Source organism: Schistosoma mansoni, chromosome 4 (genome assembly GCF_000237925.1).
Source record: "Schistosoma mansoni strain Puerto Rico chromosome 4, complete genome".
Taxonomy (NCBI): Eukaryota; Metazoa; Platyhelminthes; class Trematoda; order Strigeidida; family Schistosomatidae; genus Schistosoma; species Schistosoma mansoni.
The window spans coordinates 4790566-4810035 of record NC_031498.1 but is presented as its reverse complement, the minus strand read 5'-3'; the positions used below and the strand labels follow the sequence as shown (position 1 = coordinate 4810035).

At 36.9% G+C, this 19470-nt stretch overlaps 1 protein-coding gene across 1 annotated transcript; it reads left to right on the top strand.

The window, feature by feature from the left end:
* Positions 1–5991: 5991 nt before the first annotated feature.
* On the top strand, positions 5992–7607 carry Smp_134460 (Tyramine/octopamine receptor; the record flags this gene model as incomplete). The annotated part of the gene is made up of 2 exons (XM_018796604.1): positions 5992–7035; positions 7077–7607. 2 exons carry the CDS (start codon positions 5992–5994, stop codon positions 7605–7607), a joined length of 1575 nt encoding a protein of 524 aa, XP_018651729.1.
* Between the last annotated feature and the right edge of the window lie 11863 nt (positions 7608–19470).

Here is a 19470-nt window from a genome sequence, read left to right as displayed (position 1 = left end):
CAACGAAAACGTTAGTGCCTGTACTAAACCTACTTTCATCTCACCACTTGTTGAACCCTTCTTGTGATAATGAACTCATCTAGTAATGTAATGAAAGGATAATCACTCATGATTCAGGAAAATTACAACACTCCGAGAGAAAATTAGTTCAAATCTAAACAGTGGTTCAATTCTTCATTTTTGACGTCAATTTCTATGCTGTACAAAGACCTGTAACATATTTATGGTGAACAGTGCGAACGCCTTTCTACAATCCCACCTGAGTCACCTGGTTCCATAAAACCTGAAATTGGTGGGCTAGCATTTCACTTGTAAAATAAGACTTTATAAGCGCAGCATATCACCATAAAACGGTGCTACCAACGGAAAAAGTGAAAGAAAAATTTGAAGTCTACCTGTTTTGTGAGACAACAGTATCAATAAGATTCATCATTTTTTATATAGCGTGGTTTAAACAGACAAATAATTAGCTGGTATTCACCAGAAGTAAAGAGATTGATCGACTGCACACATATAGACAAACTCTGCCTGTAGTTCCTTCGGGGACTACTGCCGGTCCCAAATCCGAATAAAGGAGGAGGATTGAGCATGGGGTTAGCGAAAACCAACTTGCTAAAAAACGCTAACCATTTAAACTTTGCCATGGGAGTTGAAGGAATAATTATGACGTCTCATGATGAAAACCGAGTTCCTTCGGAAGTCATGAGGCCGATGCTATTCTAACAACTAGAGCAACAATTTTTATAGGTACATAGAACGTCCGGACAATGTGAAAGACCGGGATAGTCTTCCGAATAGCTGTAGAAATGAGGAAATACAACCTGGAGGTGCTTGAAATCAGTGAAACACATTGGACGCAGGTTGGACAACAACGACTGTCTTCAGGGGATCTTCTGTTTTACTCCGACCATCAAGAAGAAATTTGTCCCATATACGCAAGGAGTTGCATTTGTGCTGTCCAAACAAGCACAAAATGCACTTATAGGATGGGAATCTCATGGACCAAGGATCATCAAAGCCTCCTTCAAAACAAAGAGAGAGGGATGAACGTCATCCAATGCGATGCGCCTACCAACGACTACGATGAAGACGCTAAAGACCGATTCTACGATAGGCTGCAGTCGAGAACTACCCAATCAAGGACCTGACCATTTTGATGGGAGATATCAATGCCGAGGTTGGAATGGACAATACTGGATACAAAGAGGTCATGGGACGACATGTACTGGGAGAAAGGAACGAAAATGGTGAGAGATTTGCAAACCTATATGCCTTCAACAAACTGGTCATAGGTGGCACCATATTCCCACACAAAAACATAAACAAAGCCACTTGGATTTCACCGGATCACACCACACAGAATCAAGTCGACCATATGTGCATCAACAAAACGTTCAGGAGGACGATGGAGGATGTGAGAACCAGGAGAGGAGCTGATATAGCATCCGATCATCATTTGCTGGTCGCCAAGATGAAACTAAAACTTAAGAAGCAGTGGACAACGGGGCGGACAACATCACAAAAGTTTAATACGGCCTTTCTTCGATATACTGACAAACTCAACAAATTCAAGATAGCCCCCAGCAACAGGTTCCAGGCCTTTCATGATCTACCCAATGGAGAGGGAACCACCATAGAGAGCAGCTGGAAAGGTATCAAGGAGGCAATCGTTTCAACATGTCAGGAGGTTCTGGGCCACAAGAAGCACTATCACAAGGAATGGATCACTGTTGGTACACTGAATAAGATTGAAGACATGAAGAACAAGAAGGAAGCAATCCCTACCAGCCGAACAAGAGGAGAAAAAGCCAAGGTACAAGCCGAATATACAGAAGCAAACAAGCAAGTGAAGATTTATCAATGACAGCGGAAAAGCCTGCAAGAGAATGAAACAAGAGACAATTGTATGATATAACAAAGAAACTCGCTGGAAATTACCGTAGACCAAAACGACCAGTGAAAAGCAAGGAAGGCAAGGTAATCACTAACATTGAAGAACAACTGAACAGGTGAGTAGAACACTTCAAAGAACTCTTGAATCGACCACCTTCACTGAACCCACCCAACATCGAAGCAGCACCCACGGACCTCTCAATCGATGTTGGTCCACCAACAATTGAAGAGATCAGCATGGCCATCAAACAAATCAAGAGAGGCAAAGCAGCGGGACCAGACAACATCCCAGCAGAGGCACTGAAAGCACATGTAGCAGCAACTGCAAAGATACTCCACATTCTTTTCAGTAAGATTTGGGAAGAAGAGCAAGTATCAACATACTAGCAAGAAGGACAACTGATCAAAATACCAAAGAAAGGCGATCTCAGCAAGTGTGATACCAGGAAAATTCTTCAACAGGGTATTGTTAAACGGAATGAGAGGGTTTGCAGACACTCAACTTCGAGATCAACAGGCTGGATTCCGTAAGGATCGATCGTGTACAGACCAGATCACAACTCTACAGATCATTTTGGAACAATCGATTGAATGGAATTCATCACTGTACATCAACTTCATTGACTGCGAGAATGCATTTGATAGTGTGGACAGGACAACACTATGGAGGTTTCTTCAATACTATGGCGTACCTGAGAAGATAGTCATTATCCTATGATGGATTAAACTGCAAAATCATTCATGGAGGACAACGTCACTGACTTGTTTGAGATAAAGACCGGTGTTAGGTAAGTTTGCTTACTCTCACCCTTTCTCTTTCTCCTGGTGATCGACTGGATCATGAAGACATCAACATCAGGAGGGAAACATGGGGTACAATGGACAGGCAGGATGCAGCTGGACGATTTAGACTCCGCAGATGATCTGGCTCTTCCATCACAAACGCAACAACAAATTCAGGAGAAGACGATCAGTGTATCAGCAGCCTCAGCAGCACTAGGTCTCAATATAAACAAAGGTAAAAGCAAGACTCTCCGATACAATACAGCATGCACCAATCAAATCACACTTGACGGAGAAGCTTTGGAGGATGTGAGAACCTTTACATATCTGGGCAGCATCATCGATGAACACGGTGGATCAGATGAAGATGTGAGTACGCTGATCGGTAAAGCAAGAGCAGCATATTCACAACTGAAGAACATATGGAACTCAAAACAATTGTCAACCAACACCAAGATCAGAAATTTCAATACGAATATCAAGACAGTTCTACTGTGTGAGGCGGAAACCTGAAGGACAACGAAGGCCACCATCCAGAAGATACAGGTGTTTATCAACAGTTGTCTACGCAAGATACTTCGGATCCGTTGGCCATTCACAATCAGAAACATTCTACTGTGGGAGAGAACAAACCAGATTCCAGTGGAGGAAGATATCAGGAAGGAGTGCTGGAAGTGTATTGGACACACATTGAGGAAAGCATCTAAATGCGTCACAAGGCGAGCCCTCACATGGAGTCCTGATGGTCAACAAGAACATCGTTTCAAAATTCTTGAAAATAATTCGTTCGTCTTTTTCGAAAAGAAACATCCTCACAAATCTCTCCACTCATATCATCCATACATGAGGAGTAATACAAGCTTTAGAAAATTTGTCAACCAAGTTGACGAAACTTCCGTTTCGAACGTTTTCCCAAATACATTTTGAAAGATGTTGAGTGGAACACATTAGGAATAAGTGGACTATGGGAGAGATCAATAATACTGTAATTTCGAAAAGCCATACTTCAAACTCAGATTTTCACATACATGCTAACAGTCAAATGGAATTAAGTGATTCAAATAGTTGAAGTTTATCACTCAAAAGACTAATCTTCATTTAAGTAAGTTGATCAAGCTCATTGTGTATACATACATTGAAATGGCGACAATGTAGGCAGAAACGAACAAATATTTCAGCGAAAATGTCTTCATGCAACCACAAAGTCACAAATGTTGTTAGTGTATATCACGACTATAAAGAGTGAATATCAACAAACGAAAATCATAGACTTGTTCGCCTTTTATGATTTACGTTAACTTCAAAATGGTTTAAATTTCTAACTGTCATAGTAAAAGTCTAATAGGAATGTGAAAACAATCAAGTATGTTGTACATCTTATAATATTATGAGAAAATCTAAATAAACCTGTTTTGTAGATGGATCTATCTAGATTATAGATTACAGGTGTTTATCAACAGTTGTCTACGCAAGATACTTCGAATCCGATGGCCAGACAGTATCAGCAACATTCTACTGTGGGAGAGGACAAACCAGATTCCAGTGGAGGAAGATATCAGGAAGAAGTGCTGGAAGTGTATTGGACACACATTTAGGGAAGCACCTAACTGTGTCACAAGGCAAGCCCTCACATGGAATCCTGAAGGTCAAGAAAGAAGAGGAAGACCAAAGAACACATTATGTCGAGAAATGGAGACAGACATGAGAAGAATGAACAAAAGTGGGATAGAACTAGAAAGAAAGGCCCAGGATAGAGTGTTGCTGCTACCACAAAGTCATACTGATACTCCCGAATGCATTTTACATATATTATCATGGTATTGCAGGAGTATTAAGTGCATTTCAAACGCCGGTCACGTTAAGGAAAAGTAGAGTGGCTACTTAATTCTGTCATTAGACATCAGTCTGCAGTCAAAGCTGCTTTGGTCTTACAATTCAAGTCATTCTGTTTGATCTTCGAAACAGTCATCTTCAGTCAAGTCGTCAACCCCTTAGTACCGGAATTATTAAATATTGTCGTAAATTCAGTGAATAAATCCCAAAACAATTTGATCATTGTTTTTTTGCGTTAACATGTTTGGGGAAACTCATTTTCCATACAACAACAGTAGGTAATATGACTAAAGGACAGTGGTTAGTATGAACACAAACAGTGGTAATGAATGAAGATCATCAAGAAGTGTTAATAACATGATTATTATCTATTTCAACATCATACCAAATCACACCTTCTGGAAAATGAAAGAATTTGAAAGAGTTTACTATATTTTAGTATTCATCAGCAGTGCATATTTATGACATCACACGACATTGAATCCGGAACATGTCAGTCCAACAGCGAATGTGTCAAACACAGATGCTCAGTAAAGTGGTTTACATTTAGTGGTAAATATACATAAATATTTATATATAGTAAAATGTTAGAACAACTTAATGGGTTTGTAAATTGGAAGATCACAAATATGTTATTTTTATTATGAGTGTTTCTGTGTTTAGATCAACTTATAAACCCAACTGTTAAAAATTCTACAATTTCCACAACACCCTTACTGAAAACTAAACACCGATTCAAACGAAGAAGCACAAGAATCTTCCGAAACATGAGAATTCGATAATCACATGAACGGATAGTGAGGCGAGCATAACCATTCAGATTTTCCACTTCCAATAAAAATGGTTTAACTAGTTTGATATATATTTTAGAATACTTGGTTAAAGTACGTTGTCGATCATTGTCAACTAAATTTAATAAAATGGTAGATTATGATGGAAAAAAAATGGTATCGACGAGTAAGTTAATTAACGAACAAAATTACAGTGATGAAATCACCATTACCTAAAATCCAAGTGTAATTTCTCACATTCTCATTTGTTTGTATGTGAAGAAACCAATAAACTGTCAGTATTCAGACATTAACCAATAATATAATGTCGAAAATTATCATTATGGTGATTACTATTATTGTCATTGGATAAAGAGTTTGAGGAATGCACTGGGAAGTGTGAAACATTTTCCATCAATGAAGGGGGGCGCATGTGGATAGTGAGCTCAAAACACAGTTGTTCTAATCCTGTCATTTAGAAGACCAGCTGGAATTAGATTTTAAATAAGATTCTAATTGGTGTATCAGTCTGGTAGTGAATTTCATGAGGATGATGTGAATCCACTCAACCAATTGAACATTGATGCACATGTTAAAATATGAATGAAGCGCCAAAATATTACTTCGAGATTAGTTGTCGAATAATGTCCGTTTTGGAAATTTAACAAACATTCGTGTCCATTAATAAAGTTTCTGAGAAAACGTAGTCCGAATGAACCACCTATTTTCAAGTAACAACACTTTCCCCGAAAATGAATATAGAATGGAGGCATGTCATGAAAATATCTCTTATGGATTATTCAGCACAAATTCTAATTTTATCAATGATCTCGTTAATCTAACAAAAGTGGAAAGTGAAATGTTCAGTGAATGGAGATTTGCATTGAACATAATAATCATCTCTCTCCAAATCCTATCTGGCATTTTTATATTTTGTGGTAATTTACTAGTTATTTCAGCTGTTGCAACGACTAAGGTATTGAGACGTATAACTGATCTGTACATTGTATCACTTGCTTTATCTGATCTACTTGTCGCAGTCCTAATTCTACCGCTTTCTATCATGCGTCAAGTTTACGGTCATTGGCCTTATGAATCACACGAATTATGTACATACTGGATATCTCTCAACTTGTTCTTGTGTTCAGCTTCCACATTCAACATATGCTGTATATCTGTGGATCGATATATTGCAATCAATTATCCGATGAAATACATCAGCAAGCGAACACGTTCTACTGCATTTGCAATGATTGGAGGTGCTTGGATAGCATCGTTCCTAATAATGATCCCACCCATATTTGGCTCCCAACACCACACGGGTGTAGGAAGTTGCTACGCAAGAAGTGATGCAAGATATAGATTTATCATAGCAATCTCGACATTCTTCGTCCCATCTTTGTTAGTCGGTTTCATTTACATACGTATATTTTGGGTGATTCGGCGTCGTTCGAAGGAATTCAAATTTGGTAATTTTTCTTCCAATCCGAAAGAACATCGATTTGGATCATTTAAATTGCTTTTCAATACGAATAATATTTATAACCAAAGTTTTGGACATAAAATGAATCGTTTCAGTTTACATAACTCTAGTCAGCGTCAATTGTTTGTAACAAATTCTACACAGTCTAACTTATTTATTGCATATACGCCCAGAATAAAACATAAAAATACTGAAGAATATACTGTAAATCAGTCTCATGTTCAAAGTACCTCTACTTCATGCTTTAATAAACGCTCTGAACAAATAGAGCAAGTGCGATCAGAAACGTCTAGCAATACGCACACCATATTCAGATGGTTTCAATACCAATGTTTCATGGAAAGACAAAATCTGATCCAAATGATTTCTCTTCGTTTCCAATTCACAGTAACACTGAGAACACTGAAATCCATGCTTTGCAAACTACAGGTACTATCGACAAAACAGTTGACGCTTCTATGAACGATCGACAGAAAGATCAGCAACGTGAAGATGAACACAGAATAAACAGTCAGAATAGACGAATTGTGAATTCAAAGCCGAAGCATTCCAGCACCCGTAGTGTGATTTACCAACGACGTAAACTCCTTGTATACAACAGTGAGAAGAAAACTGTCAAAACAGTAGCATTAGTAGTTTGTTGTTTCGTTTTATGCTGGCTTCCATTTACCACTTTGTATTTAATGGAAGGAGTATGTGAATGTCTATATTCGGAAGCAATTTTCATGGCAACTACTTGGATTGGTTACTTGAATAGTATGTGCAATCCATTTATATACGCATTTTGTAATGCTAAGTGTGCAAAAGCATTTAAACGTTTGTTACATATTGGAAGTAATAGTTGAAAATGGTAAACTACAATACCAACTGCATTCGAAATTTGTGTATTTGACAGACCTACAAATAAACGAATACTACATTATGGACATATATAAGGAGAGAGAGACAAAGTGCAACGGGTGTACTGAAGAAACAAAATAGTTGTTGTACAGTTGAATCTTTTATGTTGTGTCCTTATTCAGACAAAATAATACAGAACAAATTCATTCTGCCCACATCAAATTCAAATTCTTGATTGTGTCTTGTTGAAGTTGTAGCCTATTTGAGACTAGTAGTCAGTCGTTAGATTATTACAAATGTACATTTTACTTTGTTTCATAAAAATAACTTATAGCAGCTCACGTGAAATCGAGTATGTTCACATTTAATTTGGTTATGCCTTTTTGTTAACTTATTTAACGAACAGAGTCTATTCGTACAACAACAAACTATCTATACTATTGTACCTTTATTATTGTCTCACTTGTACGAATATGTATGCTTGAGCATTGTTTACTGCCTACGCATATTTATTCACTTTGCTAGCCTTACTATTTATCGCTTAATTGATTTAATTATTCATCCCTTTCACTATGTATATACATGTACATCTTAATCCTGTTCACTGACTCTCTGACTTATTGAGTTACACATTGGTTTATTGACTCGATCACTCGACTCGCACTCTCATTCGACTCTCACGCTCAGTCACTTGCTTTACGGCACTACTCTTTCACGCTTCCTTAACGTGCCTGTAATTTTGGATATTTGTGAGTGGTTCAATAATAAACACAATCAACACTTCGTATTCGCCTTCTCATTTATACACTGTTGTGGCGTTATCGAGTAACGCTTATCAGGACGAACAAAGTACGAAGTTTAAGGGTAATATCGAATATCGACCACCACAAACGTATAACAGATCTTGAAAATATTCTGATTGAGCATTTTATGATATCTACGATATTCTGGTCATAGTCAGTTAGTCAGAACTCAAGAGCAGGTGAATAGACTTTGTTGTTCAAAGCTATCAGGACAGTGAATTTAGTGTGCTTGACGGTAAATGATGATTAGCATTATAGTTTGCAGATTACTTCTATTTAAATGATGTTCTCTCAAAATGACCGAAGCTTGTGTATTTTATTTCGGGGTGTGAAGTCACGGATGTCCACTGCTCTAGGGTCTCATAAAAGGATGAAACATTAGTGGTAGTCCAACCTAGGTGACTTCATGATTTCATCACATTACAGTAATTCCTGCAATCCCATACTGATAACTGAAGGTTTATTGCCGACAATAATAATCAAAAAAGTATCGAAATTATTAGCCTAGTTAAATTAACAGGTAGTACACAGTTTACAAACCATTTAAAAATTAAAATTAAACTGGCACTAAGTCATAAAATATGAAGTTCAACCGGATAGAATGTTTGTCTCAGTGATCTGGAAAGTCTATTCTTCAGAATCTCTGCTCCATCATCCCCTTAAACTGAGTTTTCATGTGGAGGATATTCTCTGATTGCATTGACACTATTTCCTGTAGTTGTTTTGTCTTCAGAATCAAGTCAATGAATATAGGGCGATAACGACTACCGATAAGGATCTGTCGTACCTTTTCAATTTTGGTGTCAATTGTACTATTAGTACATATTCGTTTGATCCTTGTGTATAAAGGATAAATAAAGTTTCTCTACTGGTTCAATGGGACCCAACTTCGTGATGAAATCGTCATAATTTTAACAATATGTTTACAGATGGATCGTAGATCGATTCTGGAGGCAGATGATATCGTATGTATTATTTATGGGGATTATATATTTATACTCCACTATTGAATGAGGGACTTGCTGAACCAGTATACTACAATCAGTCATCGTTTCAATTAGATTTCTTCACATTTATCTTTGTGTGCACAGGTGTTATGGTATCCACCATATCCCTCTTGTAATATCAGTTGATTTGACGGGTTACATCATTAATTCCATCTCACAAGGTTTTAAACAGTTAAGGTATGTTCGTGATAAATTCAAGTTGTGTTATTATCACTTCATGCAATGAAGAGCACAGTGAGAATAGAATCATCTACATAGATCCATCTCCTAAACTGGTTCATTTACGTTTTCTCGTAATATTATAAGATGTACAACATACTTGATTGTTTTCACATTCCTATTAGACTTTTACTATGACAGTTAGAAATTTAAACCATTTTGAAGTTAACGTAAATCATAAAAGGCGAACAAGTCTATGATTTTCGTTTGTTGATATTCACTCTTTATAGTCGTGATATACACTAACAACATTTGTGACTTTGTGGTTGCATGAAGACATTTTCGCTGAAATATTTGTTCGTTTCTGCCTACATTGTCGCCATTTTCATGTATGTATACACAATGAGCTTGATCAACTTACTTAAATGAAGATTAGTCTTTTGAGTGATAAACTTCAACTATTTGAATCACTTAATTCCATTTGACTGTTAGCATGTATGTGAAAATCTGAGTTTGAAGTATGGCTTTTCGAAATTACAGTATTATTGATCTCTCCCATAGTCCACTTATTCCTAATGTGTTCCACTCAACATCTTTCAAAATGTATTTGGGAAAACGTTCGAAACGGAAGTTTCGTCAACTTGGTTGACAAATTTTCTAAAGCTTGTATTACTCCTCATGTATGGATGATATGAGTGGAGAGATTTGTGAGGATGTTTCTTTTCGAAAAAGACGAACGAATTATTTTCAAGAATTTTGAAACGATGTTCTTGTTGACCATCAGGACTCCATGTGAGGGCTCGCCTTGTGACGCATTTAGATGCTTTCCTCAATGTGTGTCCAATACACTTCCAGCACTCCTTCCTGATATCTTCCTCCACTGGAATCTGGTTTGTTCTCTCCCACAGTAGAATGTTTCTGATTGTGAATGGCCAACGGATCCGAAGTATCTTGCGTAGACAACTGTTGATAAACACCTGTATCTTCTGGATGGTGGCCTTCGTTGTCCTTCAGGTTTCCGCCTCACACAGTAGAACTGTCTTGATATTCGTATTGAAATTTCTGATCTTGGTGTTGGTTGACAATTGTTTTGAGTTCCATATGTTCTTCAGTTGTGAATATGCTGCTCTTGCTTTACCGATCAGCGTACTCACATCTTCATCTGATCCACCGTGTTCATCGATGATGCTGCCGAGATATCTAAAAATTTCTACATCCTACTTCTGCTACACTGGTTGTCTTCTCCTGAATTTGTTGATGCGTGTGTAATAGAAAACCAGATCATCTGCGGAGTCTGAATCGTCCAGCTGCATCCTAGCTGTACATTGTACCGCGTGCTTCCCTCCTGATGTTGATATCTTCATGATCCAGTCTATCACCAGGAGAAAGAGAAAGGGGAAGAGAAAACAGCCTTGTCTGACTCCTGTCCTTTCTTGGAATCCATCTGTTAGCTGTCCTCCATTCACCACTTTGCACTGTGGTCCGTCGTATGAATTCCTGATGATGTTGATGATTTTTTCACGTACTCCAAAGTGTCGAATAATTTTCCATAAAGTTCTCTAGTCAACGCTGTCAAACGCCTTCTCAAAGTCAATGAAGATGATGTATAGTGGTGAGTCCCATTCTATGGACTGCTCAACAATCACCAGTGGTGTTTTGATTTGGTGTGTGCACGACCTATCCTTATGGAATCAGGCCTGTTGGTCACGAAGTCGGGTGTGTACTGCGTCTTTCATCCGGTTCAGCCATAATCTGTTGGAAACTTTCCCTGGTACTGACAGTATTGTGACGCCTCTGTAGTTCTTACGTATGCTCACATCTTCTTCCTTTGGTATCTTGGTGAGGTATCCTTCTATCCAGTCCAGCTGTGGCACTTGTTCTTCTTCCCAAATCTTCCTGAATAGAAATCTCGTAAATGAAGTTAAACGAAATATTTTGAAACTGTCAGACCTCATCACCACTTTGATATTTCCATATCGCACGTCGTTTTAAGCACAATATTAGGGGCCTTTGTCTCGTTAAACTAGTAAAGGATTCTGTCAAATAGGTTATCAATAAGTCAGATTTTTCAACACTTACAACAATATAATTCTATTGTACGGAGCTGAAAGTTGTGGAGGAACAACAAACATAACCATAGAGTATTGTTATTTATAAATAGCTGTATGTGCACGATACTGAATATCCCTAAGGGGAGCACCATCAGCAACAGCATAATCTGTCAGAGAATAGACTAACTTTCAATTGAGGAAAATATTTAGAAAAGGCACTGAAGGTGGATATGGCACATTTTGAAGAAACAGTTAAACTGCATTTCAAGGCAAGTCATAACTGAGGATACTCAATGTAAAAAGAATAGCGAAAGTCCAAAGGGCGTATGTTGTAGAGAATTGGAATCAGGAATCAAAATAATGAACAGAACTTGGGAACAAGTGGGAAGGAGAGCCAAGGACAGCGTTGGGTAGAGGTTTTCAGTTGGCGACCTATACCTTATGAGTGGTAATAAGCTTAAATAAGTGAGTATCATACCCATGAACTAGATGTTATATTGAACAACTTGAAAAACAATTTGGGAAGAAGAACGAGTGCCACAGCTGGACTGAATAGAAGGATATCTCATCAAGATACTAAAGAAAAGAAATCTGAGCAAATGTAAGAACTACAGAGGCATTAAAATACTGTCAGTACCAGGGAAAGTTTTCAATAGAGTGTTGCTGAACCGTCAATTGGTTCTACGTTTCCAATAGAGGTCTAGCTTAGATCGACCCATGAATTCAACTATTAAGAAATTATCACTATGGTATTGTGGAGTTTTTTATTGAGATTGTGAATCTATTGATAATTGACTACCATTGAAAACCTGGAAGAGTAGGGAGACTTGTCAGGGTGGCTGTAATGAGAGTAAATTGTGCCATTTTTGTCTTTGAGTGCCTTCAAACTTAATATCTTTTTATTAAGATTCAGGAGAGACATGTTGCCTTAGGGGATTGTTAAATTTACTTACGTTCTCTGTCCCTATTCTCTTCACATAAACTCATTTTTGTTTGTTTTTTAATACTACTTATTAGTATTCAGTAAATAGTTGTATTTCTAACAATTTCTACATGTATGGTTTGTATGCTGATCTAACTTCAATTGACTCATGATTTCAACTATTGAAATTATTAAACTCTTCACAAAACCCCTTTCTGGTAATAAGATCAGTAAACTGTTCTTCTATATTTATCTGAAGGTTTCGTCTGGACACCTTTTTATTCCTAAATTTGTTTTATCATGTTTACATTACGTTTTCTTTTTGAATGAAAGTTTTAGGAAACGATAACATATAAATCTAATTTGTTTATTCACGTTTCTATGACATTGAATAAAGAAAATTAATTACCATGGATTGGAACATACATCAAACAGAAAGTTACTGTGATAAAAATTGAAAAAATATTTTAAAAAACAAGGAAATTTTACATTGGATATAGATTTTTGTTTTTTCATTTTTTTTATTATTTTTGTTTACTCGTATCAAAACAAAAGAACTTTGGTAAGTAGAGATGGTTAATGGCTAGCAGTGAAATCCAGTCCTATTTTGGACTCGTCAAATAGGACGAAACGCGCCTTGTCCTGGATTCCACTGCTAGCCACTATCCATCTCTGCTTACCATGCTTGTGAATTAAGGCTATATCGAGGCAATACGCACAGTATGCACATATGCCAATTAGAGACTGACCAGTTGCAGTCCTAACACATCGATGAGGAGATTCAAACAAACAATACTAAATGAATTTTAAAAAACTGTGATTTAATTATTTTCATTCCTCCTTTTTTCTTTCTCTATTTTACTTAAATTATTCAGTTATAGTTTATTACTTAATTATCAGTTAAAATAAAGGGGAACACTCAAATTTAGTTACATAATTTATGGATATAGTTTAAACAATGAATTAGTTTTATTATAATAATTGGAATAGAACAATGAACAGCAAAATATGAATTCGTTGATTTCTCTTATTCTCATACTTATCGGTTACAATCATTCATTTTTTAGTTATTCGGTTTTGTAAATGGTAAAAAGAAAATTAACGGAAGTTCACTACCATTGTTGAATCATTTAGTGAAAGGTAGAAAAGGTTAATGAGAAGGTGATAAGTTACTTCATCTGATTGTCGTGATATCTAACATTGAATATTAAGACAGTAAATATGAAGGCAACACCGATAATTCAATTCACTTTAGTTACTGTAACCATATAATATAGACAATAAGTTGTCAAAAAAGTTAAGTGATGTACAATTTACTTTCATCACAACCACCCTGACAAGTCTCCCTACTCTTCCAGGTTTTCAATGGCAGTCTATCATCAATAGATTCACGATCTCAATCAAAAAGTTAATAATCTCCACAACCCCATACTGATGATTTTTTTTAATAGTTGAATTCATGGGTCGATCTAAGCTAGACCTCTATTGGAAACCTAGAACCATTTGACGGCCGTTTCATCGCAGTATGGGACTCCTCAGAAATGCGCATCCATGAATCCAATTATCAAAGAGTTGCCACAATCTTCACAAACCTTCAATCTTATAATAATCATCATGTGTTCATTAGTGGATGACTTCAAGGTGGATTTCCTGGAGTCCTATTTGGAAGCCATGATCAGTGAAGTTCAATGCTTTTCGAGTAGAGACAGGTATCTACCTCAGACAATTGATAGGAGGGTTGGGCAAGATCATGGATCGAGTGAAGTTCGATGTTAACACTGTTGGATGCCGGCTCAGTGGTCTAGAGGTTAGGCGTTCACGCGCGAGACCGAAGGTCTTTGATCCGTGTCCAACAAATGGGACTGTGTAGGCTCACTGCTGAGCAGTCCCATACTAGGGCAAAACCATCATCAATTGCTTCTAGGTTTTCAATGGTGGTCTAGTTTAAATCGACTCATGAATTCAACTGTTAAAAAATTACTACAATTGTGGTGTGGTCCACTTATATCCATATAAGTAGTATATGGTGTTGGTCAGACATGGAATGTATTTTGGCAGAAGACCGATGAGGAAAGAACTCAAACGAAGCGCAATCCGTAGGAAAATGCACGAACAATGGAATGAAAGAAGAAACAGTGAAGATTGAGACTATTGGTTGTTAATTTGCAAATTAACTGTTCATTGTTTGGTTATCAGAATTTACTGAGATAGTCTGTAATGTTGACTTAAATACATTGGATTGTCCCCAGTCATGTTCTGTTCACTACACAATCTCCACGAACCCCTATGCTCATGAATTTGTCAAAGATAAGTGAACTTAGCTTGACCATCGCGGGAGTTTAGGTTGTAACATTGTCTGGGAGTTTATGCAGTTTGACCCACCTATTTTTCCGTATTCTAATAAACTTCCCGCGAGATTCGAACCCAAGACCTATCGGTCTCGCCCGAGAGCGCTTAACCTCTAGACCACTGGGCCGGCATCCAATGGTGTTATTCTCTAACTCCCACAATAAGACGAAACGGCTGTCCAGTGCTTCCAGGTTTTCCATAGTGGTCTAGCTTCAATTGATTCATGATTTCAACTATAAAATGATCTTCTTACCTTATTAAATTATGAACTACTATATTTCAATTGTATTAAATGATCTGTGGGGTGTGGCATTTTTTCAGCTGTGGATTTCAGATATAAACTGGTATATGACTCTATTTTATTAAAATTTTCATTGATAGGGGGTATGAATTTTATGTATAACTAATTTTCAACTAGATATCGGAATTAAAGGCAAATATAATTGCAAGTTTATCAGGTAGCTTGATTTGATTAACTTAAATTGCTATGTTGAAATACTTTCTATAAAAGAAAACATTGAAAAAACAGATCACGATATGATCAATCAAGAAAGCATATGTAAGTATGCGTTCCGTAAATATAAGCCTAGTATATCAATACCAAGGATTGACTTCGTAATTTAAAATTAATCGAGCACTAAATACAATTCTCTTAACATTATAATATATTTGTGATATCCCAGTGAGTAGTAATTGGAAGATGGCTCTAACCAGCTGGGCAAAGAATATATTTTCTGTATAAATTCTCATCAAGTTCCAGTTAACGATCCAAAGGAATAATAAAGTTTGAAGCAAGTACATATTTTAAGAAGTACAGAATATGAATTTAGGATTACTGGTAAAATTAAGATAAAATTGTTCATGAAATAATGTCTAGTATGTAATGTTCACCTGAATAAGTTTAAATGCCACTCGAGATTACGAAATTGATAATTAGCATAAATATAGGTAACATATAGCGTCAGTAAAATAAAAATGTGCAAATGGCACCAACAGATGTAGATGAAGACAACTGGTGTAGCAGCAGCCTCTGCAGCAGTAGGCCTCAACATACACAAGGGAATAAGCAACATCCTTAAATATAACACAGAGAACACCAACCTAATCACACTTGATGGATAAACTGTAGAAGTGGTGGAAACATTCACTTACCTGGACAGCGTCATCGATGATTAAGGAGGATCTGATGCAGACATGAAGGCAAGGATCGGCAAAGCAAGGACAGCATTCCTACAGTTCAACAACATATGGAACTCAAAACAACTACCAAACAATATCAAAGTCACAATCTCCAATAAGAACGTCAAGACAGTGAGTTATATTGTATGGAGCTGACATCTTGTGTTTAAATAAAAAAGAGGTAATCACCCAACTGCATCACGAGGCAAGCAAAAACTTGGAATTCTGAAGGGAAACGGAAAAGAGGAAGCCCGAAGAACACAGTGTGTCGTGAATTGTAAGCAGATATCAAGAGAATGGATAGCAACTGAAAATGATTGTTGATAATAGAGTTGGATGGAGAGTGCTGATGGGCGGCCTGTGCTCCTCCACGAGGAGTAAGAGGCGCAAGTGAGTAGTAAGTCAGTGAGTAAATAAATAAGTAAGCCATTCTTGTTAACTATGACCTTCTGAGAATAACACTTTTCAAATGTGTGTATTTGCCCTCGTGCATGTTTGCTTGATTTATGCGAATATTGGCCCAGTCACAATTCAATCGACCGTTAATGTCCACAAAACGAATCTCGACGTCTACGCATAGTTTCGCACCCGACTTCTTCAGTACGCAAATATACGGTGACCAGCATGCCTGAAAAATACTCCGACATTCATCATATAGAAGACCTCTCATAAAAAGCTGTGATCTCATTCAATAAACAGAGAGTTAAGTCCAATAAAATATACGGAATAAAATACAAAATCGATAAATAAAAGTGCTAGATGAATCTTTGATCTTTTTAAGCAAGTTCTTACTCCCTCATTCTGAGCCAATACTCAAGTGTAACTCCCGGTTGACCGTGTAAGACATGCTCTGGGTGCGCGAACATTAAATATAGTTCCATTAGTTAGTTATTAATACTGGTAGTTAACACTTATTTCATTTGATAAAAAAGCCAGACTGGTGGTTGCAGTCAGTTTTTATTCAGATAGTGGAAGCGCGTATGCCGCAGTATGATATGATTCTTACGCAAAATAAGGAAGTGAACATACACTTAACCCGTAAGGTTTTGACGCTACCAAGATATTTTAGAACGACACTTAACCACCAAACTTGTCTTTACAGTCTAAAATTAAAAGTTCATTTACGAAGTTCAAAGTCAGTTTGCTAATGGCATGTAATAGAAATAACAATGAGTCATCCTCCTCTTGTTAGAATGAGCTACAAGATATACAAGTAGTCAAAGTTTAAACTTATCTCTTTATTGTCTCTGTCTTTGACATTGTATTATACGTCACCTCATCACCTATTAATTTTATGTTACGTCCGAGGTTTAGGAACCTTTTGATATTTAGAAGTGTTTCTCTTTAATGTTTCAGGGATTTGACTTGATGTGAATTCCACATTATAAGTTTATTTTGGCCTCCTTTGACAAAGTATTCCAAACTTTGCCGCTATAATTTCGTCTTTACTTTGGTGTATACCGATTCGGATCATTTTAGTGTCGAATTTACCATCATATGAGACATGAGAGCACCCTTTTATAAATAGTAGTGAGGAAATCATCAGTGGATATTTAGAAGTGGCTTTTTGGTGTAATTTTTGCCAAACGGAACTCAAATCTGAAAGCACTATGTGCACACTGAATTCACGCCGTCCAAACAAACGGAATACTAATGTAATAGTAGCCCGATAACAAGCTGACGGCAATCCCTGGCACTGTCCTTGATTAAAATTTCGGTGGGATATGATATGCAGAAATAAGTCGCGAAAAATTCTCCCATCCTATCTAAATAAATATCATGAATTGCTTAAGGTTTACGAAATACGCAGAACCAAACATAGCAGCTGCTTAAAGCTTGTAAAATGATCCTGTGGTGGTATATGTTCTAACCTTAAGATACGCAATGCTGAGCATAAGACAGCCGAGGAAGCTCACATTCAATATCTGAAGCGGAGAGACGGCCAGAGGTGGTGAATATAGAGACAATAGATGGATATGGCATGGCTCGATCATGCAGACGTGGTCACTCTGTATAAGCTCTTGCTTTTCGTATCGAGTATATTACTCGCTTCAAATCTCAAATGTGTTCCTCAGAAATGCTAGAAGTAACATTAGTGATTGTCACGATGAAACGAGTCAGTGTAGACTATGGTGTGAATTCCACGAAAGATCTTATAGATTAAGTGGTCACATCATAACAGATCTGGAATTTTTGGATTATGTCTACTATTATGGTAACAAAGATAAATGTGCTAATACTGAATCAGATTGTAGTTTAACAGTCTCGCCGTTATGTAGATGTTAGTTTATTTATGGGAAGTGGGTTTATCGACATCAAGATCAGACTACCACCAAAATATAGACATGCGTTTTTAATTTTTTTCAGCATGTGTAAGATCTGTAATTTCGAACGCTACGTTAAGTCAAAATTTCTAACTCCGATTCATATGTGTGACGCCCTTAACCTTTGAAATTTTTTATCAATATTTTATACGACGTAGATTTGGAAACCGCGCACCAGAGACAAATATTCACAACCACACAGTAACTTGTAGACAGGTGGCACTAACAGAAACAAAAAGTATGTATAAATGGTAAAAGGCCCGCAATATCACGTCTATACAGTCAGCCATTATACAAAAGTCGGGATAGACAGTGGTGAGCAATTGAATTTTAATTTATTCAGAATAAGAGTGGTCAAATTTTCAAATAAAAATCCGTGAATATAGTAATAATTTATTCTCAAATAACAGTTTCTCACATGAGGCATGCCGGTTTACAGACAAGATCAAATTGTTACAGAAGTTACCATTTTCACTATTGTAAATTACTCAACTGGGTTGATATTTTATAAGATATGAATGTAGATGGTTTTAGCAAGAATCGTATTGTCAATATCACAGTCGACAAGCTTTATGAAGGTTGCGTTGAGACAAGCAATTGATGACCGAGAATAGATTCATCTGAAGTTAGGGGATTCTAGAAACTGCAACCTTATATCCTTCTGGAATATCTAAGGCATCTTATAATGGTGCAGAATGAAGTCGCCCGTTCCATATCTGTCTTCGTTGGCGTATCTCAAGGGGGCTGAAAAAGGGTGTGAGAAAAAGAAAGGACGAGAAGCAGAGCAAACAATGTTCATGAAGAGTGGTTAAGGTATAGCTACTTAGTCTATTTCTCTGTTACTAAAGTACTTATTAAGCAAGAGCATTCTAATATGTTAAATAAAATAAGTGTAAACAATGTACGAGTGGATAAGGAACTGTATAAATGAAGGTGGTTCAGAAAGAAGCATGAAAGTATGGGATTATGTGTATTTATAAAATATAGTGCTGAAAACAGCATTCCGATGCACAAATGTCTGTTCCCCTTCTTTATCGAGGCTAATTCAGCCCACTTTTTTTGTTCAATTTACAG